General features: G+C 38.8%; 1 protein-coding gene across 2 annotated transcripts; it reads left to right on the top strand.

The window, feature by feature from the left end:
• Window positions 1-908: 908 nt before the first annotated feature.
• On the top strand, window positions 909-23,099 carry PLK3 (polo like kinase 3). 2 transcript variants are annotated; one of them, XM_034414972.3, is made up of 15 exons: window positions 909-1,150; window positions 9,064-9,171; window positions 9,271-9,387; window positions 10,910-11,039; window positions 11,415-11,502; window positions 12,845-12,940; window positions 14,501-14,699; window positions 15,223-15,349; window positions 15,801-15,910; window positions 16,023-16,140; window positions 17,949-18,032; window positions 18,804-18,966; window positions 19,804-19,933; window positions 20,405-20,515; window positions 21,612-23,099. In XM_034414972.3, exons 1-15 carry the CDS (start codon window positions 1,142-1,144, stop codon window positions 21,804-21,806), a joined length of 1,785 nt encoding a protein of 594 aa, XP_034270863.2. In that variant the 5' UTR covers window positions 909-1,141; the 3' UTR covers window positions 21,807-23,099. The 2 variants fall into 2 exon arrangements, with proteins under 2 accessions (XP_034270863.2, XP_034270862.2); XM_034414971.3 differs by lacking the exon at window positions 909-1,150 and adding an exon at window positions 3,487-4,247.
• Window positions 23,100-23,766: the final 667 nt, after the last annotated feature.

Here is a 23,766-nt window from a genome sequence, read left to right as displayed (position 1 = left end):
TGTTTTTTTTTTCAATAGATGAATTTAGAAATCCATATTAAAATTCTAAATCATGCCCATAGTAAACTGTGGTGAGACCTTGCAGTCAAAAAAAAACTATTTTCCATTCGTCTCCAATTGCTTGATTTATACCTTTACAAACAAAAATGTCATCTGACCAAGAGGCAAAAACGTATTCTTATTTTTCTTATTCTTAAAAATTCTTATTTTTCAGGTAGCTGTTAACTTACAATTGCAATTGGGACCAGAAATCCAGTTGTAAATCATTACAGTTGTAACTCAAGGTGTCCCGTGAAATGATTATATGACCCATTTTGCAATAGATGTTAAGTGAATGTGACAATTAAGTGAAGGCAGCATTTATAAGTATGTTCAAATGGGAGGTTTTTGTTAGAAAAATGCTGGAAACTGGCAAAAAACCCCCCCACCCATTGTGAATCACAGTCACATGACTTCAAAATGCCATAACTGGTCATAAAGGTGACCTGTTCCCAGCATGCAGTCATGTGACCATGGGGAAAGCAAGCTGCACAACGGCCAGGGGATGTTTTTACAGCTGTATTTTTTATAAGTGCTAATTGCCCCAAAGTTGGGAGGGACTTGGGGTTTCCTCAATCAGGGCCTGATCATGGGCCAGCAGGTTAGGCAAAATTATTTAAATTAGTCAACTGAATGTACCAAACAATTAATGTTAACCTTAAGATAACATTAACAAGCAAGTGAAATACACACACACACACACACATATATATATATCCATATCCTGTGGCGATTTGCCTTGTCTAAAGTTTAAATTTAAAATAAATTTAAATAAATTTGAAATGTAAAGCAAAAGAGGTATACATCACATGATCAGCTTTAGTCCCACAGTCTTAACCTACTTCACAGGGTTGCTATGGTGATTAAAAGGTGGGGGCGGATCATCCATACCCTGAGGTAGAATGGTTGTGTTTGCATGACTCACTAAAGCCCTCAGGAAGGCTCATTGGGCTTGGAGTTCATACCACTAAGAGAGGCCAGGCTTGCCCTGCCTAACTTCTATCCTCCAACCCATAACCCCAACATTCAGGGGAGAAATTGTCCAAATGACAGTGGATGGAGTGACTGAAACAACTCCTTTCTTGTGGAACAACTCATCTCTATGACAAAGGTCAGAAGAGAGGGCTAATCTAACATTTTCTTCTACTCCAACAATGTGTGAATCCCAAAGGAATTAACAACCCTGTACATAATGCCTGCATTTTGGGGTTCAAACAACATGCTGGGGATACAGTTGACTCAGTAAAGTGGGTGATGCAATCAGGTTTAATTGTCTGGGCCCCAAACTAGCCAACCGTGTTGTCCAAATACAGCCCACAAAGTTTGACTGCAACTCATTGTATGGTGTGAACTGAAAAAGTTGGGTCAATTGAATAGACAGTAGTTAAATTAATCATAATTAAGTATTTTATGCCAATGCAGCCACTAAGACAATTACTTTGGGCAGCTAATCATTGAATTAATGACAGGGCAGCAAATGGTAATTATTGATAGGGAAGGATAGTGGTATTTGTGGAATTTTCTGATTTAGTTGGCAAATAATTTTCAAGCTTCAGATACTACACCTCAAATTGCACAGTAACTGAACCATTTTTTTTCCTTCTGCTTTCATCTGCCAAAAAAAAAAAAAAATTAAGGGGGGAGAAATGGGATATACATGGAAACAACAATACAGAGAAATATGTAGCCAATAGGAGATATTTCCAAGTAGCAAAACTGGGTTGATGATATGAATATTAATTTTTTAAACAGGGCTACAATTCTAATCTCATGGCATTTTCCTTCCCTGCTGACGTCTTTCAATTTATTTGTTTTTCTCATTTCTGAACTCCCCAGTTTTGTTGGACTCAAGTAGTAGGACTCTAGTAGATCATAGTTGTTTTCTTCTTATAAGCAGAATTTCTATAGATTTTCACTCAGCTAGGAGTTACTGCACTTTTGCAATACAACGCCTATTTCTGCCTTACTACAATCCTTATGCTAGTTTTCTGAGTTTTTCAGAAGTGTATTTTGAAATGGGTACCAATTTATTGGCCAGTTGAATCCACCACTGCTGAAACACATTTAATCTTTTGCATCTGTTACTGGTTTTATTACTTTTAAAAATTAATTATTTAGATTGTATTAAAATATTGTGGGTATATTTAAAAAAAATAATGAATTTAAAAATAGTTAAAATGGGAATAACTCTCAGAAGGAACTTTTGGCAGTACACATAAACATACACAAACATATGTATGTATAATTATAAGGAATACTGCATTTCACATATACATAAAGAAAAAAATCCTAGTAACATGATTTAAAATGGTCATAAAATGATACTGTTATATTTAATTGAAAGTTTTATGCTGATCGTTTTTTAATACTTTTACTCCTTATAGCAAACCCATAATGATAAGCATAATGCTAAAATACATTGGGATGGGGCTGGTATTCTGGGCTTCCGGAAAATCATGCCTTTTCTGTTGAGTGAATCAGATAAAAATAGAACTGTGGAAATATAGTGGATTACAAATAAATACCATCATAAGGGCCCTGTAAAGTATGAGTGAGTGAGCAATTCAGATTCCACTATAAATGCTTATCTGGAAATAGTTGCACATCAGTTGCACATTCAATATCATGCTCTTTTAAGTTACATGATATCTAGCCTAATTATTACACAATGATTCTAATATATATCCAATACAATTATTGTCTTCTAGTTTTAAAAACTAGCCTCAGCTGGTTAGACTAGAAGTAGCGAATGGCTCAAGGTTATCCAGGCCTGGGTTCATATGAGTCATTGAATCATTGACTTGCCAAACTTATTTTAGGTTAGCCTGGTGGGGTTTAGCCATATTGTAGTATAATCCAGCCAATATGAATAGTTTATAATTCAATGTATTGAATAAATCTAGCCAGACGTTCTGAGTACACTAAAACTAATCATGGCTAAATGTATCATGTGAACACCATTAATTGGGATCAAGTTCACATATATTAAACCACGATTCTTTAACCATGCTTACTTGAATAAATCACAATTAAGTCACAGCAGTTAATTCAAACTACTGTTGTTTGCCAACTACAATAGCTGAGTTTCTGGAATACACAAAGTTAAAATCAAACAAACTATATTAGGCTTAGGGTGATGTGTGAATCCACTGTGTCCACATGACATGCTATATTCTAAGTTTAATTAAATACATGGGCTTGATTATGTTAAAAGTTTTTGCAACCGGCAGAATCAAACCAGCAGCAATCTTGGATCTGTTCTTCAGATCCCGAAGATGGCAGCTGTTTTTCAGCATTAAACAGGGCTCCTCGATGGAAAACCAAGCAGACTTACAATTTCTGGAGAGCAAAACTCCAAAGGGTCTCTATAGAGGAGCAAAGCGATGGAAAACGAAGTCTCTATTAGACTAGCACTAACGATGTTACCTATAGTTAGGGTAATAAAACGTCTGCAAGAAAACAAGCAAGCTCAGAGAGCACCAAGGACCCCTCATTTCAACCCTGAGCTACAAACATTATCCTTTATTGAAGTCTTTATTGCCCCATAATCCTGGTCCTCATTTTGCAGTCATATATATCTACCGGTATATATTTGAGCAGAAACCCCAGATGTTAATCTGGGCAACCTTTCCCCGGCGGCTGTAAACGCCACTTCTAAATTTTTATCTCTAGTTTCCGTCGATGCAGCTTTCCGAGTTTTTTCCCCCCTCTACTTTTTTTTTTGCTCTTCCAGAAGACGGATGGAATATTTTGCATCTCTCTTTTGTTTCAAGAGAGGCGACGGGTTCTTTAAGGGCTAATTCCCGCCCTCTTAAGTGTGGCGGGTGGGGTTTCCTATTCGATGACGTCAGACTCACTCATTGATAAAAGTACCGGGATTCCCTGACTGTAGGCGCAGAAAGTGTAGATGAAACTTCCTTTGCCGGCGCGGCACGTGTCTTTGCGAGCGCTGGGGAGAAGGCGCCGGGACTCCTTCCCCTCCTCGTAGGGAGTGAAGAAGCCGGGCTATCATGGAGCCCCTTTGTTTCCCGCCTTCTCATCCCTTCAACGACCACGTTCTGTCCTCGGATCTGTACAAACCTTCGTTTCCCGCGATCGAGACGCCTAAACCCACCCGTATGGAGACATCTAGACCGGCCGAACCCATCCGAATTATTAGCGACCCAGTCACGGGCAGATCCTACAACAAAGGCCGTCTGCTCGGCAAGGTACGTGCGGGTGTGCATTTGCAACGGGTAGGAAGGGTGGTTTCGCTGGAGGGGAGCGATCGCGGTTCCTCGGCCGCTCTGCAGTCCGTGTCCGAGGGATGAGCCAAGCTGGCTTCTGCTCTGGGCGCGGAAAGGGCTGAATGAGCCGCGTTCACGGAAAAGGACGAATGGATTTAAGGAGTAGTTTATTCTGGTTTGTGCTGGGAATGATTGAGCGTGATAATAAGTGTGGTAGTTGAGGATTGTTTTTGTGATGGGGGAGCGAAAAGCTTCCCTTCTCCTGGCCTGGGTTTTTGTCTCGTCCCGATTGAGGCTCTTCTCTTCCATCCCAGCAAGATTTCGACTGATCCGAGACAGGCCTGTCTGGGCACGACTCCTGCTGTGCTCTTCCCCATTGGGTGGCCTGGCTTCTTATACGATCTGGTTCTTCTGCCGCCGGCATGAGCCTCTGCGCTCTTTTCCCTCTCCTCCTCCCCTTAAAAGCATCAGAGATTTCCCATTATTAGAGTCCAATTCTCTCTAAGAGGATTCTTTTAAAGAAATCCGGGCCTGTGTTGGTTTGCTACTCGTATGTTACACACGAGATAGACGATAGTTTGTCTCTCCATCCTGCAGATAGTTCGGTGACTGCGAAAAGGATTTGTAGGCTAAAGGCTGTATTCACAAGACCCTGAATTCTAACTCTAGCTTATGGTTGTATGTGAATCAATTCTTGTGGTTGGCTTGTTGATGCTGGAAAATTGGCTTTAATTGCGAGTAAGGAAATTTTAATTCAACTATGTTTCTCGGGGGTTTGTGAAGACTGACCTTGGCAGAGAATTTCTCTCTTGGCTGACTGTAGGGATTAGCAGAAACTAGACAGTTGGTGACCCAGTGGCCAACTTCTAGTAGTTTACGTGACTTATGGTTTAGGGTTGTGTCAATTAACCAACTGTGGCTTATTTAATAAACCATGGTTAAGCAAGCAACAGTAATATAAGTGATCACAATAGAATAAAACTAGCAAAACAAATGTGATTTAATACACTGTAATTAGAAGGTGGCTGGGTGCCAATGGATTTCTGGGTTATGAAGACTGAAAACTCGGTTCAGCTTTGATATCTAAAACTTCTGGGTTTAGAATTCTTCAGATAAATATGAGTTTCACCTACTAAGCCTCCAATTTTTATTTTTATTTTATTAATTTATATGCTGACCATCCCCCAACTTAATGGTTTATGAATTCTGGTAAAAAAATAAATAATTGCCACAGAAATTGGACTTGGGAGTGGGTGGCCTTGATCTGTATTGTGTTTATATGGAGTTTTTTGAATTATTATGAGCTTAGCTTAATCCTCAGACTTCTGAGGGTTATCTCATTATAAACTACCCAGAGCATCCCAGAGAAAAGGTGGGGCGTAAATGCCAAAGGCATTTGGAGGACTGTATCCTCACATGACTCTTTCATGCTCAGACCGGTACATCAAGTTACTCAATAGGAATAGCTTGAATCTGAAGGCAGTCCAGTATGTTTATTTTCCAGTTGCATGGACTTCAAGCCTTGTGATTTATAGTTAGTATGACTGAAAATTCAGCTGGCTGGGAATGTTAGCAACTAATTTTCAATGTATTTAACAGCATCACGTTGAACAAGGCTGCAGTGCTTGCTGGTGGAGGCTGTGGAATTCTATACTCATAATGTGACTATGACATTCTCCACCAAGCCATGTTTTTTTTTAAATAAATCACTGATTTAGTGCCATACGTGAACCCACTCTATGTTTTTCTAGTATTTTGAGGCTTCGCAAGTGTTTTCTTTAGAAACAGATAGCTGTCTTTTAATGCTCATGAAGCAATAAAGGAGCAATATGACCGTGTGAAAATAGAACTAAAGATGAATTCCAAGATTAAGCAAAGAGGTTTTTTGTATGTTTTCTTAATCTGGTCTTGCACTGCAAAGTTCTCAGCATAACTCGTGGAAGCATGCCTTTATTTAATTTTTAAAGGATGTACCTAGAAGTGGATTTCATAGGAATGGGTGATCAGTACAAATAGGTCTGTGTCGCATTTTCCCACTGTTTTGATAATGGCCATTTCTGTATTTTTTATCCTAATAGAATCAGAATGTACTCTATTTTTGTGACAATAGTCCATGCATCTCATGAAGCACACTGTGATCCACAGGCAGGGTGGATAAAAATCAATGATTTTTTTAAAAAAATCAAAAAAATCAGATTTTTAAAATTTAAATCAGATTTTTTTAAATTTAAATCGGATTTTTTTGATTTTTATCGAATTTATTTTAATAAAAAACTTTTGGGGTAAAAATCTATCGTAAGATAGTTTTCTATTTAAGATACATAAATAATTTAGTTTATTCAGCATGAAATGGAGCTTAGTTATGTAGCATGAGGCTGTATATTCTGCAACACTGGGACTATCGGTGAGTCAACAGTGGGTCAAAGGAGTAGCAGAGATGACAGTTGCTCTTTAAAAATTATGATTTAAATCGAGTTGATTTAAATCAAGCCATTTTACTAGTGATTTAAATCATGATTTAAATTGTGATTTAAATCAACTCAATTTAAATCAAATCCACCCTGTCCACAGGACTTTACACAATAAAAAGGCATTTGTTATATTTAAGATGCCATAAGGCTATTATTTAGGTAGATGCTGCTGAGTTATATATTATTGGATACAGAGAGTTTCTCAAAATACAAGAGCAAAAATATTTTGATTAAAATATTTTTTCTTTTTGGGTCATACAAAATTGGCATACTTGTTGAGCAAAATACATAACTAGCTTTCTGAACAGGTTGGAGAAAACAGCAGCATTTATGCTGGAAATCTCTACCAGGAAAACTGTGTTTCAAAGATCATACTTGGATAGAAGGGGTGCAACTTTTGGTTGTGTTTGCTCTACATTATACAAAGCAATGTGTCTGTTCATTGGCTATGGTGATGTTTTTGTTTAATATCAAGAAAAACAATCTTTTGCATTGAATGTGGCAGTGTGTGGAAATACTTGTTTTCTTATTGCTATCAATTGGGAATGGTTTTTGATGATACTAGCTTAAATTGCTTCTGTAAAGACAATACCCAAACCAGGATTCTCTGGTGCAGAGAAACTGGTTTGTCTTGGCCAAAATGTTGTTTAGGTGTGAAGCTATTTCAAACAAAGGAGTATGGTGCAGCCAAGCTTGTACTTTCTATGCTGCTTGAAAAACTTGTCTAGAGAGTAATTTTGTTTTGGGTGTCATATGAATAGGGCTTAGCCATTCTCTGTTGAAAAAAAGCCTACCTGTGAGTAAAGTGAAACCCAAAGGCGTGAATGTAAAGCTCCAAAGCGGTAGGCAAAACTATATGCTAAAAAAATACATAACAAAGAAAGAATAGTATATTTCAAATTGCTGGATCAAATTTATCAAATTTGTACCTGCACATTTCTGACAAACATTAGAAGCAATGAAATATTTGATTGTGTAGTCAGTACATCAAGCATGTTGTTTTAACATTTGGAACAAGAGCTGGAAAATTTAGGTCTGGGTGTGAGAATCTGCATCAAGAGTATCTCTAGCCACCCACTTCTGTTGAATGCCTTCCAAGAAGCATATTATCTTCTGAAACATATTATTTTACTGTCAGCAAGCTGCCACCAATAACTTTCTAAAAATTAAATTTCTTTTTTGGATACAGTTTCTAAGGAAGACTTATCTTTTCTCCAAGCCAAGTTATTTTAGCTATTTATCATAGGATTCAATTTCTAGGTTTCGTAACCATTGTATTTGCTGTTTATAAGTAATTGTTTTGTGGTTAAAATTTGATTGACCGAAAGCCAGAATATGATTCCTGAACTGTCCTTATCTCCAACTGATTTAAATCTGTTATGCATTTGAGTCATAGGTACAAAGAGACAAATATGGGCAAAAGTTTTGGACACATTTTCATCTTTCTATCACAAAGTATCAGAGTTTGACATTAAACACAGCCCAGATATATCTTGGTGATATTTATGCAATTTATGTACTCATACCATTTGCGCTATGCTCTTGACAAGGTATTTATCTTGGAGTTTTAGGTCTGTTTATTATTGTTCAGTGCTGTCACAAAAAGCAGAAGGTCTGAGAAAATCTGCTACATTATAAATAGGCTATTATGGACATTAATCTATTTGACAAAGAATATTCCTGCCTGTTATTCTTCTCTGAAGCTTTTACCTGGAGACCAGACCTGTAGATGCTTTCTACATTTCTCTGTCTTTCCATCTCTCTCTCTCTCTCTCTAACAATGGCCCATTGGCTAATTTCGCAAATTGGCATAGGGCAAGGGAGGTGGTCGGGCAGGAAGTTTAAAAAAAATATAAGAATGGCCAAGAACCTTGACTACAGGCTTATGTTCAGAATATTATATTCAGAATAATGTGGGTGTCTTGAATAAGTGCCTTCCAATAATTTACTTGTGCATCATGGGAAAATGGGAAGTTCCTGCAGCAGGGTGGATAAAAATGGATTTTAAAAAAATTTTAAAAATCAGTTTTTTTTTATTTAAATCGGATTTCTTTTATTTTTATCAAATTTATTTTAATAAAATGCTTTTGGAGTAAAAATCTATCTAAAGATAGTTTTCTATTTAAGATACATAAATAATTTAGTATATTCAGCATGAAATGGAGCTTAGTTATGTAGCATGAGGCTGTATATTCTGCAACAGCAGGTCAGAGGAGTAGCAGGGATGACAGTTGCTCTTTAAAAATTATGATTTAAATCAAGTTGATCAAATCAAATCCACCCTGTCCTGCAGCATACATAGGTAATTTCTGCTTTTTGATTGGCAGGGGGGATTTGCAAGATGCTATGAAGCAATTGACCTCTCAAGCAACACAACATATGCCGTGAAAGTTATCCCTCACAGCAGAGTGGCTAAACCACATCAACGTGAGAAGGTATGTGACTGAGGCCTGAGCAGGCTGAGAATAAGTGAAGTGATCAATTTGTGCTAGATGTTGGTTCCTGAACTGTAACCTTTCTGGTGACTCTTTCAGATCATCAATGAAATTGAACTACACCGAGATTTGCATCACAAACATATTGTGAAGTTCTCACATCATTTTGAAGATGCAGACAACATTTATATTTTCCTTGAGCATTGTAGTAGGAAAGTGAGTACTAAGTTACATTCTGTCTCTGAGCCCCATGTGTTCCCTGAAGCATGTTTTACTATATTATAGCCGCCTTCTTTTACAATTATGTATGTTCTTTTGATGCCTTAACAGTCCCTCACCATCATTGTTTCATCAAAGCCTTACGAAGCTCTCTGCTGGGCAATGAAACTAGGGCTGCTATCACATGAGCAGTTGAAACAAAAATATTTTATAGCATTGTGCATTCCCCTATGGATCATATAGTTATAGTTTATAAGTTATGCCCTCTCTGGAACAATGATTTGGTGCTATCATCTTACAGGGTCCATTTTTGTTAAACTTTGTTCACAATGTTGTTAGTAAAGATGTTCACTTCTAGGTTGCTTACCAATACTGAAGGTGTGTATTGCAACTTGCCACTTTGATGCTTCCTGCTTGTCTTCCTAAATTCATTTCTGCTTTGAAAGTATTCTTAGAGTGATAAAAACGTTCTTTGTAAGAATCTGTCATAGAAGTATTTTCAGTATAGACATTAGGACTCCCACAAATAGCACTTGTTCTATTTTAGTTACTTGTTCTTTATTTGCACTTTAATTTCATATAAACAGTGTCAACTTTTGGCATCTTAATGGCTTCAGTTGCTCTGGGGTACATCAGAGTGGGTATTAAACTGTCCAGCAAGGATTACTTGTTGCAATAGTGTTTGTAGATGTTATATCAGAATTCATGCCATTACTTAAGAGAAGAATGACCTCTGCTAGAAATGGCTATTAAGATTTGAAAATTTCTTTGGTGAACCTTCTTAATGCTTAAATACCAAATTTCATTCGTGCAGTTCATATACATTTTAGCATATTTCACTGTACCCACAAGGTAAAATTTCTAGTCACTTGAGTATCTTGAATTTTGGAAAATGGACATAGAAGTATTGCACGGATTTTATTTGGAGTCTGAGAAAAAAGTTAGAAAAACTTGTTGATACACCATAACTTCATTAAGAAGATTAAATGGGAATGTGGAGGAAGGTTTAGGATCAAATGGAAACATACTTGAACGCTTTAGACTGAGTTTGAATGGGAAAATATTAGAACTTGGAAGAGCAGCATATCGACCACCGAGACATTAATGTATTCAGTACCTGTCATCTCTAGCTAGCACAACCATAAGGTGGATAAGATGTTACAGTATAATAAAATCTATTGTACCCAAGTTTGTCCATGCCTGATATATAAAGGATTGAGGAGAAGCCCTTTCTATTGCCTTTACTTGTCATGAGGCTCATGGGTAACTGGGACAGTCATGTCTATGTCCCATGTATTTATAGTTCTTTTTCTGCCACCAACCACCAGTATGGCTTAAAGTTTTCCATTTCATCAAATTGAAGAATTGTGGAGCACATTAGATTAGATTAGATTAATAACTGGCTCACATTTACTCCTGAATTTCACGGAGGAATGGGGATTTGAACTTGCGTTATGAACAGTGCGCCAAATAGCAGTCTGCTTGTAGCCTCTTTATGATTAATTATGTCTTGTTCTAGTCTTTGGCACATATCTGGAAGTCCCGCCATACCCTCCTGGAGCCAGAGGTTCGGTATTACCTCAAACAAATAATCTCTGCTTTGAAGTACCTCCACCTTAAAGGCATTTTACACAGAGACCTCAAGTTGGGTATGTACAGCACAGCTGCTCTCTTACTCATGAGTAAAATAAGTTATGCCAAAAATATATATCTAACGTGTTAACTACAGTACTTGTTTTGAGAATGAGATTGCCTTAAGGAGACACAGTATAATCTCTCTAAATTTGCATGTTAAGATCTTCTCTTTAAAAAAAAAAGCAAAAACTGGGATTCTAAATGCTAAAATGTACTCAGTTTAATTTTTTTTTATTTACATGGCACTTACTGTATATAGGATTAGTAGCTTCTTGGCCTAGAGGCAGGGAGGTATGAACTCTGAGAATATTTTTGTAATGTCAAAATGAGGTAGAAAGGCAGGAAATAGGTAATAAAAACTAAGCAAATAACCAATATGTCTGCCACAGGTAACTTTTTCATCAATGAAAATATGGAACTGAAAGTTGGTGACTTTGGTTTGGCTGCTCGCCAGGAGCCTGCAGACCAGAGAAAAAAGTAAGTGGTTCAACATTTTTATGCCAGGCATCAGCAAATTCTCAGGCCTTTGCATTATTGCATAATATCTCCCAGTTGCCTAACCCTTCTCTATCCACCCCTACCCTCCCAAGACTGAAAAGCAGGAGATTTTTAGTGGAAGTTCTAAATTCCATTTTTTCAAAGGAAAAATTAGAAAGGGTGGACCAATGCAAACATTAGTGTTTGCAGGCCCATGTTGCCAGTCCCTGCCGTATTTCTCTGGGACTATGTTCTTGTGCTGCCATCTCTAATGCGCTCTTTATTCTAAGTAAGGGTGAAGGGTCTTCTTTTACAGAGCTTTATTGTCCCGGTGCTTCATTCTTTGCAGCTGCGTTTTGGGGGGAGGGGAAGAATCTGAGTGCAACAGGGGCCAAGGGACTTGAAATAGACTCCTTTGCATCAGCCTGGAACTTGGTCACCGAAGAAACAATGTGGTGTCTGTAGTCATGTCTAAGGCTGAGACCTTGTGGTTTGCTCCATAGAGGGGAAACAATGGGTAAGCTTATATTGTGTTACGCTTCGTGCAAATGTTGGCAGTTGGAGTTGGCAAACGTACTGATCAGAAAAGAGTATTAGTGGGAAAGCAGTGTCAGTTTACCAGCACAGGTTGTTAGGTGCAGAAGGCTCATACTTCCTCATTGGGAAGTTGTGAAAAAGCTTCTTGCGTGTCCTGTTCGTAGAACAAAGCAATGTGTTCGTATGACTTATGAAGTGGCTGGAAGAAGGAAGGTTTCTGAAGCCCAGCTGCAGAATAAAAGAAATGACAAAATAAAAATGGCAAGACGTGTTTTGTTTTCTGGCATCCTTGATGAAAAGTTTAATTTCTCCTAAGAGCTAACAATGAATGGATCAAGTTGTATTATAGCTTTAAAAAAAATCACCCCTAGCAGTAGTGGAACTTCAAAATAAAAAATAGTTTGGTTATATATATATTTTTCTTAAAAGGCTCATTTTTTATTTACTGGTACTGTGCTTCTTCCCAGTGTTGACAACTTACATTTAACAAATACCTGCCTAATTTGAGAGGCTATCTTGGTGGGACTTTTGGGGAGGGGGGAACACTTCAGTCCTATTTACTGGACCTGCTATGTGGTGGCAGCAGCAGGATCATTGCCTTTAGTTACCTATACCTCCTAAATGTACATCCTTAAGTACTAGCTGAAAATTCTAGCTAACCTGACCACATGAAGGATACTAAGTTGGGAAAAGTTGTCCCTTGGCATAATAAATATGTTGTCAAGTTGAATAGAAGGCATGAAAGAGAGTTGCAGAAATGTTAGGCTCAGTTCATTGTCTCATACTGTGTACTTTTCTCCTCCAGGACTATCTGTGGTACCCCAAACTACCTTGCTCCAGAAGTGCTGGTGCGACAAGGACATGGGCCAGAATCAGATGTATGGTCTTTGGGTTGTGTCATGTAAGTGTAGACTTTAAATTTTACGATTATTTGCTTCTGCAGTGTGGCTTTTGTGGAGCTCTGCTCTTTCATGTGGGTAAATAAAATAGTAAGCAGTAATAGGTGCATGTACATGTATATATAACATCATTTAAAAGTCTGCTGTTTTGTCACTTAAAAGTACTGAAGTTAGGCCAAAGGTTAGACTGGTCCAAGAACCTGAATAGAAATTCTAGTAAAATAAATAGAATATAGCAAAAGGCCAAATTCTAGCCATTAAATCCAGTTTCAGCAGAGTATTATGGAGAAACTGCAAAGTAATCACAAAATAGCATTATTTGAGCCTTCTCCAAGCTTTGACAAATAGCTGGAAATGGGATATATAAATCAATCACTTCCTTGAGTACCATGTAAGTCCAAGTCAAAATGGACTTCATGGAGGCAGTAACTTGCATGAGGCCCATTTTAGTTCTCTCTTGATTTCTGCAAATCTTAATATCCTTCTGTGGAAGAGCTGAAGAAGCTTCTTGGATGAGAAGCAAAATATCTTCAAAGAAAAACCAGAAAGTCCAGTTGCCTCTTGAAAAAGCACCTTGCGACACTCCTTCCGTATGTCTATAACATACAGTGTTCTGATGAAACGTAACAGAATAATAGGGTTGGAAGAGACCATGGAGGTCTTCTAGTCCAACCTCCTGCTCAATTGGACCATATGCTATTTCAGACAAATGGTTCTCCAAAAATGTTTCCTTGAGGGCATTAAAAGGAGTTGATGACAAAGTGCATCCACTTTCTCTTGTTGATGCCAAATATACCAGGTCTCCAGAACAGTCTAGTTCCTTGTTCCTGCAGCCTATAAAAATTAGCCTCAAGAAAAAGCTCAGCTGATTATCTAGACTGTGTGTAGATCACGGAGTTTAAGCTATGTGTGATCCATGTGTGTTTAAGCATAAATTTATATAACATTGCTTTAAAATTCAAAACATTAGGGCTGTTCTACTTTTAATGATCTACTTTTTAAATTTCTTCAAAACAAATGGAAACAAGTGGCTTTTCTGCAGCGCACAGGGTAACTGTTTAACTCTCAGGTGGTATTCAACAGTTTTCCGGAGCATCTTGAAAAATAGTCTGAGCCTTTAGATTGCTTTGCTTTGGTTACCCACAGTTTCCTGTTTACACAGCCCATATGGAAAATGTACTTCTAAAGGCTGAGAAAGGGGAGAGGGATCTTCACTGAGAAGCCACTTAAGGGAAGAACTCCCTGTGCTTCAGCTCAGATTCATTCCAGAAAAGTTTAGTTCCTAAGAGATTCTTAGCTCTGATCACATGGAGGAGCCCTGTCATCTGCCAGCCGGATGTGCCTCCGGTCTGCAGGCACTTGGAGGAATAGCAATGTCTCATGAGCTTGATTACAGAGAAAACTTAAAGTTGGGTGTTGTCTAACATCAACTTCCTCCATGGTTGCTGCTGAGTCAAGTGCTAATAGAGAGCCTGTCAGTGCTGACTGCAGAGAAGTGGTATCCTTCAATCTCCTTAGCATTCATTTTTTGCCCTCTTCTTTCTCTCCCTCCCACACTTTAGGTACACTTTACTATGTGGAAACCCGCCTTTTGAGACTTCAGATCTCAAGGAGACCTATCGGTGCATCAAATATGTTGTATATACACTTCCTCCTTTCCTTTCTGTATCGGCCAAAAACCTCCTCGCTGGCATCTTGAAACGCAATCCGGAGGAACGCTTCACATTGGAAGAAATCTTGGACCATGAGTTTTTCACGAAGGTGAGTGGCAGCCCTTTCAAAAGTGCACTGTTTTAACTTTGGCGCAGTAATGCCAGCACCACAAACTGGGCTGTTACAAAGTATAATCCATTGGTAGTTGTATCTCCATCTTTTGCTTGGATACTGCCCTTCTAGAGGTGAAGTTTTCAGGTGAAGCCATCATTGGGGCCCTAGCAGCGCAAGAACATCGCTGCCCCTATTACTAAGGGTGTGAGCTCCTGGAATCTTGCCTGGATTGTAATTTAGATAATTACATCCTGCTTCTAATTAACACTTGCGCTCACATGACTCTGTTCTTTGCTCTGGCTTTTGTTTTCTGAACAACCTGATTGTTACATTCTTGCCTCTTAAATCAGAACCTTCTGCAGAATTTTAAAACCCATGACTGTGGAACGTTTGATGAAAATGGCCCAATCTCAAACCTGCATAAGAGAGTTCTGAAAAAGCAAGGAAAATGTAATATAATGAATGCTTTCTGCTCTGACATTTAATTTAAATTTTACTAATACTTTTAACTTTCTAGGCATACACACCTGATAAGCTCCCACCCAGCAGCTGCATGATGGCGCCCGAACTGAGCCCCCCCAACCCTGCTAAGAGCCTATTGGTAAAGGTCACAAAGACACTCTTTAGAAAAAGAAAGTCCAGAGGTGAGTTCTGCAGTGTGACCTAGTGTACGACATATTTCCTAAAATCCTACAACTGTATTGGACAAAAAGTAGTAGCATGCCTATCCTATCCAGTTAGTTTGTGGTCTTTTGGTTGCACGTCTTGGACCAATCATCAGAGAATATTTAATTTTAATTGGTTTGAAAGTTGCCTTTGCATATCTGGGAAATTTTGGAAGCATTAGAATTGGCAACAGGCAAGTCATTCTTAACAATTTACTAGATGATATTTGAGATATAAATAATGGACAAGGGAGCTGTAAATTTGGCTATATTATCAACTATATCATTCCTATATCTTTTCGATAGAATTGTGGTCAAGCTGAATGTAGTTTTCTGGTTTTAACACTCATTATTATCCTCCTTGAACTCATTTTGTCACTTATAGGATTGTCTGTTATATAAGTCTTCTGAATTTTTCCCCCCTCCACAGTTAAGAAGACTACTTCTGAAGAGAAAGATGACATCTCTAAGCTGGTATCGGGCCTTGTAAAGACTTCTATTTGTAGGCAAATAAGTCACAAAATGGTGGATGGAAATGAAGTAAGTTAACTTTAGGAACTTTGTTGATCACATGGCCCTTTCAGAAGGGGAAGAAAGAAGGATCAGATGGATAGAAGGATATAGACTAAAATGACTCTGGGTTTTTTTTAAGGTCACTCCTGTGAACGGTCAGAGTCCTAGCTCTAGCCCTGCAGAGACCCTAGCTGAAGAGGGTTCACAGAAGTCCATCTTCAGATCCATTCGTGGGACAACAGCTAGTAGCTGTGAAGGTGAGAATTACCATTATCTCCAATAGGATATGGTGATGTTCAGAATACATTTACCTAATGAAGTGGCTATCTTTAAACGTATACAAAGTTGGTTAAGTGGATTAAATCCAGTAAGGAGTTTACTAGCAGCAGTAGAGCTGAAGAAGCTTTTTGGATGAGAAGCGAAACGTCTTCAAAGAAAAACAAAGTTCAGTTGCCTCTTGAAAAAGCACCTTTGGGACAACTATGACTTCGATGACTGAGAATCTCCAGAACCAAGACTTATTCCTGGCCTTTCTTAGATAAAGGATATTATTTATCAAGGAACATACGTAGGTATGGAAAGTACACCAGACATTTGAAGTAGAAAAAAGGTCATTGGAAGAATATCTGAAGAACAGCGAAGAAGATGCACTGGAGCTATTTCATCATGAAGGTTTACTAAATATTGGAGAAACCAAGCTGGCCTACAAGAAAAGACCAAGTGAAGGATAGAAAAGAGACATGACAAGACAAAGTATTACATGGCCAGTACAGAAAAAAATAATAATAGGCAAGCAGGTAACAACAAGACCTGGAAATGGCTAAGGGCAGGAAAGTTGAAGAAACAGACTGAGGGGCTAATTCTGGCTGCACAAGACCAAGTCTTAAGAACATACAAAATGCATACAAAACCAGTCTTGAGAAGGTAGTCACAGACAGTAAAGGCCACTTCTGCAAAGAAGCTGAAGTGGACCACCTAGTTAGCCGCTGAAGAAAATTGCACAGACTGATCACGATCAGTAGCATGACAAAGTACCAGCATTGGAATATCTGGAAGAAATACTATTTACCTGCAAGTAAGAACTGGTCGGACCAAAAAATAGACAAAATAATAGGAAATAAAGAAGCTAAATTGCTCTGGGACTTTAAAATTTAAACTGACCAACACTGCCATATAGCACCCCAGACATAACAACTATTAAGAAAGATTAAAAAAAAGTTTGTCAATGGACATGGCAATACCTGGAGGCAGCAGAATGTAAGAGAAAGAAATGGAGAAAAATATCACTAAATACAAAGACCTACGATAGTTGTAGAATGATTGTACTAAAGGAAAGCAAAGATTGTACCCAAGGCACCTATTGCTATTGGTACTATCCCAAAACATCTGGAGTGTCATCTGAACACCATTCTCATTGACAAAATCACCATCAGTCAATTGTAAAAGGCAGCTTTGCTTGGAACAGCTTAAAGATGATATCTTTTAACACCATCAAACAACATCTGCCTACTCCAGGTATTTGGGAAGGACTCAATAGGTGCATAAAAATGCCAAATTCAGTCCAATCATCTGGCTGAGTTTCTGGCCAACAATTTATTAAACTTGTATGTATGTGGCCCGACTTCAAGGACTCCGGGTGGATTACAACAATCAAATTAGAATAAAACCACTGAAACAGGAAAAAGAAAGATAAAAGATGGCAAGTGCGACAGGCCAGATGGATCAAAGTGAGGGGGTCTTGTTCTCCCTTGCCAAGGGCCCTGGATGGAGATCCAGGGCCCTTGGCAAGGCTCTTCTAAACAACAACAGCAGAGTGGGGGCCATCTTAGCCAGATAGATTTCTGCCATGGTCTGGCAGGGAACAGCAAAACAGCTTTTAAGAGGTTCAACGTAATCAATTTTGCTAATTTGGTGAACCAGAGATTGCAATTTTACATCATCATCTAATAAAAAGGAATTTCCCTAACATATATATTCAGATTTTTAGCTTCGCAAATGAGAATCTCCTTAAGCTTGCTCCATAGAAGCTGGAATAATCTTGTGTCATTATTTTTCTTTTGTCTAGTATTTGAAGACTGTGTCACAGCATCAGCTCTTTTTGAATCTGCTGTTGTGCTCCTGAAGAACTGTCTTTCTATTATGCCATCAGGTAAGTAAAGGGTATTAATTCAGAAATCCAGAATGGGCTGGTGGACCCTGTGGAAAGAGCTTCTCTCCTGAAAGTTAATAACAGGATAAAGCACAGGAGGTACAAAGCTCTATATTGTAGCCTCCGAACACTTTTCCCTCTCCCAGTCCTTTTTAATATTAATGTCCAAGTGTTGATGGTCTGTTCACTAGGAGAGGGAATGGAGAACAGCATATTTAATCATCCATATTGCCCCCCCTCCATTTGTAGTGGGAGAGAAACTGGGCAATTATCTTTACCTTTGGGTCTCTCACTATGATTTAGAACACTGGAAAATTGTAATCCTATTCAAGATTAAAATGGACCATGTAAGCAGCTAGGATGAACCCTGTTTTTCCAGTTATATTTGTGTCAGCTGGAACTGCCCTTAAGGAAGCCTTGGTTTGCATGCAAAGGCTTCCATGTGATCTGAAACACTGTTTACAAAGGATTTGAACTTTGTAAAGGAAACTAAATCATATAGAGGTCTATATTCCCTGCTGAATGTGCAAATGGCTTTTCGCACTTGGTCATGAATTGGAAGAGAGTGGTTCTTCATAAATAAGGATTAGTTCTTGCTTCACATATTCGTCCTCCATATTTAGAGGCTGATGTTGGGAAAGAGGAAGAGGAGCCATCTTAGTTTGCTCCTTTCTATGTTGTCTGTCTTTGATACAGTCCTTTAAAGAGTATTATTTGATCTAATACGAACAATTTCTCCTAAATTAATGAGTATCTTTGTTCATTATCCAGCTGAGACGAACCCTGCTTCCCTGGCTTGCCATGAACATTTTGTTTGGGTGAGCAAGTGGGTGGATTATTCCAACAAGTACGGATTTGGTTACCAGCTCTCCAACCACAGCATTGGGGTCCTCTTCAATGATGGAACTCACATGTCTCTCTCAGCTGACTGGAAGTAAGTCGAATAAATTGATTGATTGAGGAGCTGCTGAGGAAGGGATATGGATATAGTTGAGGCTGGTAAAGCACTTGGATCAGCTCTGCACTACAGCAGAAGACCTATTGCTCAGCCTTATTGGCTGAATGATAATCACTGGATAGAATAGGCAATAAAATAATGGATGACTGCAGACATGAGCAAGGAGTTCATAACAAAGGGAAAGTGACATTTTCTGTTTAAAGTAGCTCAACAATTTGTGCTTACCTTTTTTCCCCCTTGGGGTGCTCTAGAACAGGACTATCAAACTTTCGTCGTCACTGCGTCATCACGTGACATATCATGACTTTTTCCCCCTTTGCTAAACCGGCATGGGCATGGCCAGCATGTGACAGTTTGACAGCCCTGCTCTAGAACAGTGGCCCCCAACATTTTGGGCACCAGGGACCGGGTTCATGTAGAAAGATTTTTCCGCAGATCAGAGGGAGTGTGGTTTTGCATGCTGCCATAGATGGGGCTTCACTTGTTTGCGTGGCCCAGTTGCTGGCATGCGGTCCACGGACTGGGGGTTGGGGACCCCTGCTCTAGAAGACCTGATATGCATTTTTAAAACACATTTTAATATTTATCACTATATTAGAAACCCTCTTTCGGAGCTATGCACTTTCATTCCATGTCATGAGGCAGGATTGTTGATGTTACCAATGCTATAAGTTGTTGAATGGCCAAAAAAATAAAAAATAAAATCAAAATAAGGAGATACCTCTCCATTTCATTCTACCATATGTAGATAGTTTGCATAACATAATATATCCAAAGTGTTACTATAGCTAACTACCTTCTCTTACCTTTTAGGAAAGTGCATTACAACCTGACAAATAGCAAACGTTTCACCTTCCCGACTTCAGCAATTCCCGAACAGCTACAGGAACAGATGGGGATTCTGCAGTACTTTGCTTCATACATGGAGGAGCATCTCATGAAGGTAAGATGTTATGTATGTTTATGTTTATGCTGTGATGGTTCTGAATGCAGAAGGAATTGCTGACTTTGTAACAAATTCATCTAGAAGTTGATAGGCATCTTTCATAATACTTTCAAAGAGAATAGTTAAATCCTCCCTCCCTCCCTCCCTCCCTTCTTTTCTCTTTGATCAGCAGGTCCCATTGTCTGATCTGTACTCAGATGCTATGCCTTATTCTTCTGGCTATGCCTATTCCACATGTATAATGAAGCTTTAGCTAAAATTCTGCAGAATGCAGTGAATTTTTGCTAATTTGTCTTTTTCTTAAATATGGTTTCTGGTATTGATGTACCTGAGCTATTGTTTTGCAGTGGAAGCTGAGGAATTACTTATTATCATCTGGGTGGGAATGCTGAGAATAGATTGAGAAAGAATGTTAGGAGTTGATTCTTCTTTTGTCCATTTTTCTAACTTTTCTGTCCTCTTTCAAAGGGTGGAGATTTGCCCAGCATAGAAGAGACTGGACAGCTGCCTCTGCTGCTCCTACAGTGGGTGAAAACTAATCAGGCTTTACTGATGCTCTTCAGCAATGGAACTTTACAGGTGTGTAATGCAATAAGTCCCTTATGTAAAAGTATTTATGACCCGTGACCTTGTCTACTTAAGAGAATTCTAGACAGACTTCTCATGCCAAACACTTCCAAGGCTACCTCATGTTAACTGACATGAGAAATATTTTTATTAACAGGAAGATGCTATGCCAAAGGTAGTTTATCTTTTGAAGGCTTTTATTTATTTCTTGCCCTTACTGTTTCTATAAATAATGCAAGGTAGTGAACATACCTAATACTCCTTCCTCCTCATGAAAATACAAGGCTCTGCAATGGAAAGGGGTTGCCTATGAGGAGGTTTGTGGGAACCCCTCAATCCTATATATTGCTTTGAGAGTAGAATAGGTACAATAAACTCATATTTGCTACCTTATTATACTTGGAAAAAAGGCAGGATATAAGTGCATATATGTTTGTTATAGTAATTTAACATATATTGGATACCTGTAGGCCCATTTCTGTATATCTATATATTTAGCCCTTCAATTCAACTTCTGCATTTTGCTTCCTTCCAGTGTTTTAACTGAAGGGAACAGGAACAGAGGAAGAAAACTACAGTCAAAGTCTCACAGTGTCCTAGCAAATGTGCTAACCAGGGGTGTGGCATGCATATTCTCCATAACTACAAAGATCATACAGCCAAAATTTAGTAGCAAGCCCCTAAATAGCAGCTGTTCAGTTTCCTGCCAATTTTCAGCAGGAAGTGAAATATAGTAAGTCTAGCAAAATGCTTATATGCTTAATCCACATCTAAAATATAAAAGGTAATCCCACCAAAAAGCAGATCTAAAATTCCAGGCCTATTTCTCCTGAAGTTATGGAACATTGCTTACAGCACTCTATAATTGAAGAAGAGTTATTTGTGCTTAATCTAGATGCATGCAATATAAAAGTGGAGAATAAAAAAAAAAGCTAGACCAGAGGTGTTAAACGTGCGGCGTCACGTGACATATCGCGATTTTTCCCCCCTTCCCTGGGCGTGGGTATGGCCAGCGTGTGACTCATCCGGCCCGCAGCCCTGTGCTAGACCCTTAAATAGCCATCAGTAATGAGTATTAAGAAAGTGATTGTGCTGTCTTTTTTTATAGGTGAACTTTTACAACGATCATACGAAGTTGATCTTCAGCAAACCTGACCACTCCTGCCTCCTTACCTACATAAACTGTGATAGGAATTCCTATACTTACAAGCTGAGCAGCATTGCAGAACTGGGCTGTTCACCAGAACTTCAACGTCGGATCAAGTATATTCTCAAACTACTGCTACAGCGAGCAGATGCTTAAGGCTGCAAGCGGAGTAGTCTCACCGGAACACTCCATTACTCCAAGGATGGATACGTTAATAGCATAAAGGACGGCAAACTCTAGGCATCCACAGTTGAAAGCATTCCGATGTCTAATTTTCTAGAAAGGAAAACTTCAAATCTGCACACATGTAGCTCCGAACCACTCCTCAGGATTCATCCACTTCTGGATCCCTTTCATCATTGTGTTTCTTGTTTTAAAAAAAAAATGGCTTGATGTGAATGCTTCAGTTCACAGACGAATGGTGTAGGGATAGATGCCTTAAGTTTTATGTCTGTGCAATCATTGCACAATTGGTTATGCACATGGTGTCACTGGGTAGAAAGGAAGGAGAAATTACGCTCCATACACTATATACAGGGTAAGGAAAGTACAAATATTTTTTTATGATGGTTTCTAGGCTTTTGGTCTAATGCCTGATAGCAGATATTTGGTATGGAAAGTGGTGTACCAGAGCCTGATGGAAAGAGGAGTAAAATATAGAAATTGGTGGCTTTACTTGTGTTGTCTCAAGTCCTTGCAACACTACCATCGTTTGCTCAGGAAACTGGCATTGCACTGCTGGGAGTTGCGTTACTACCCAAGCTTCACTTGGCTCTGACTCATGGACCAAAGCTGTGAATTGGGTGTGGCTATCTAGAGAAGAAAAGGCTTATGCAAGGAAGCAGTTGTGGCATGGCCGACTTCTCTACTGTGAAAGCAGATAAACAGCTTCTTGTGCCAGCTATAATATAGTTCTAAACAAAAATGCTTGAGCCACTCTAGTTGGCTAGAGTGCCAATTGCCTGTCCTCTAGAATTGGTAGAGAAGAACTCTTCCAAATTTGGAAGGACTATTTAATGGTGAGAGTTGAATGTTCAGCCTTAAAATCTGGATCGATTCAGGCTTTTAGTGTTATTGCAAAGCACTTGAAGCTATGAAGGAACATGTTGGGTAATATAACTGTTACACTAATTAAGCAAATGGGACTCCTTTTTGCTGAAACTGTGAATGACCTGTTTGCTCCAATTTCTTGGCTGCTTTTCAGTCCAGGGTACAGCAGGAGATCTCACAAATTGGTACAGACTTGAACAGCTTAAAAAGAAGCTGCCCACTTGAAGTTTTGAACCTGACAGACTGTTCAGCTGTGGGGCCTACATGGTGTGAACATCAAAGAACTTTATTTATGTATTTATGCCAACTATTTATTTTGCACATGTGTCCTATCAATCACGCACACCATATTTCCCAAAATGCAGCAGTTTGATTATAATAAACACATTTTTAATAAAAGCAGGATAAATGCTTATTTTGTGTCCAAAACAGTATCTTGTGGAAACCAGTTGACTCTGTGGAACTTGGAGTAAGGCAGATGACTACATAGATTTCTTTAGAGCAGTAATTTCAGCACTCTGACCTGCTACAATATGCTGTATGCTCTTCACAATAAGAAAAGTTTTACACCAGTATTTTGATAACAGAGAAACTGACAAAACAAACATCCGAGTGGTGGACAGATTTGGTGTTCTGTGCTTCCAAATTCCAAACCAGGCTTCTGGCATTCTTCTGCCTATTATTTGGAGAGGCTAACAACAGACATTTACTGTTTATTGATTGCAGTATATTCATTTTTATATTGCACATCTTCCAAGATGCCAGTTTATAGCCAATTCCCATGAAAAATCTAACACAAAAATACCTGCTTTATAAAACTCGGGTCAATGGATAAAATCCCAGATGAAAAACTGGATAATAGCAAAATTCAAAAGCTGACCTGAGCAAGATTATTTTAACCATTTTGTGGAAGGCTGGTTATGAAGGGGCCAGCTGAAAGCCAGGGCCAAGTATGTGGCCAACCTGGAGAAGCCCCAGCCCCCTGAGCTTCTTGAGTTTGCCTGGCAACATGTCATGGGAGGAATTTAGGTGATCAATTATTTTGATTAGGCTCTTGCACTGTTAT

The sequence above is a fragment of the Pantherophis guttatus genome, chromosome 3 (genome assembly GCF_059756535.1).
Source record: "Pantherophis guttatus breed Tessera chromosome 3, ASM5975653v1, whole genome shotgun sequence".
Classification (NCBI taxonomy): domain Eukaryota; kingdom Metazoa; phylum Chordata; class Lepidosauria; order Squamata; family Colubridae; genus Pantherophis; species Pantherophis guttatus.
Note: the sequence above shows the minus strand (reverse complement) of the source record. Positions and strands in the feature narration are given on the sequence as shown.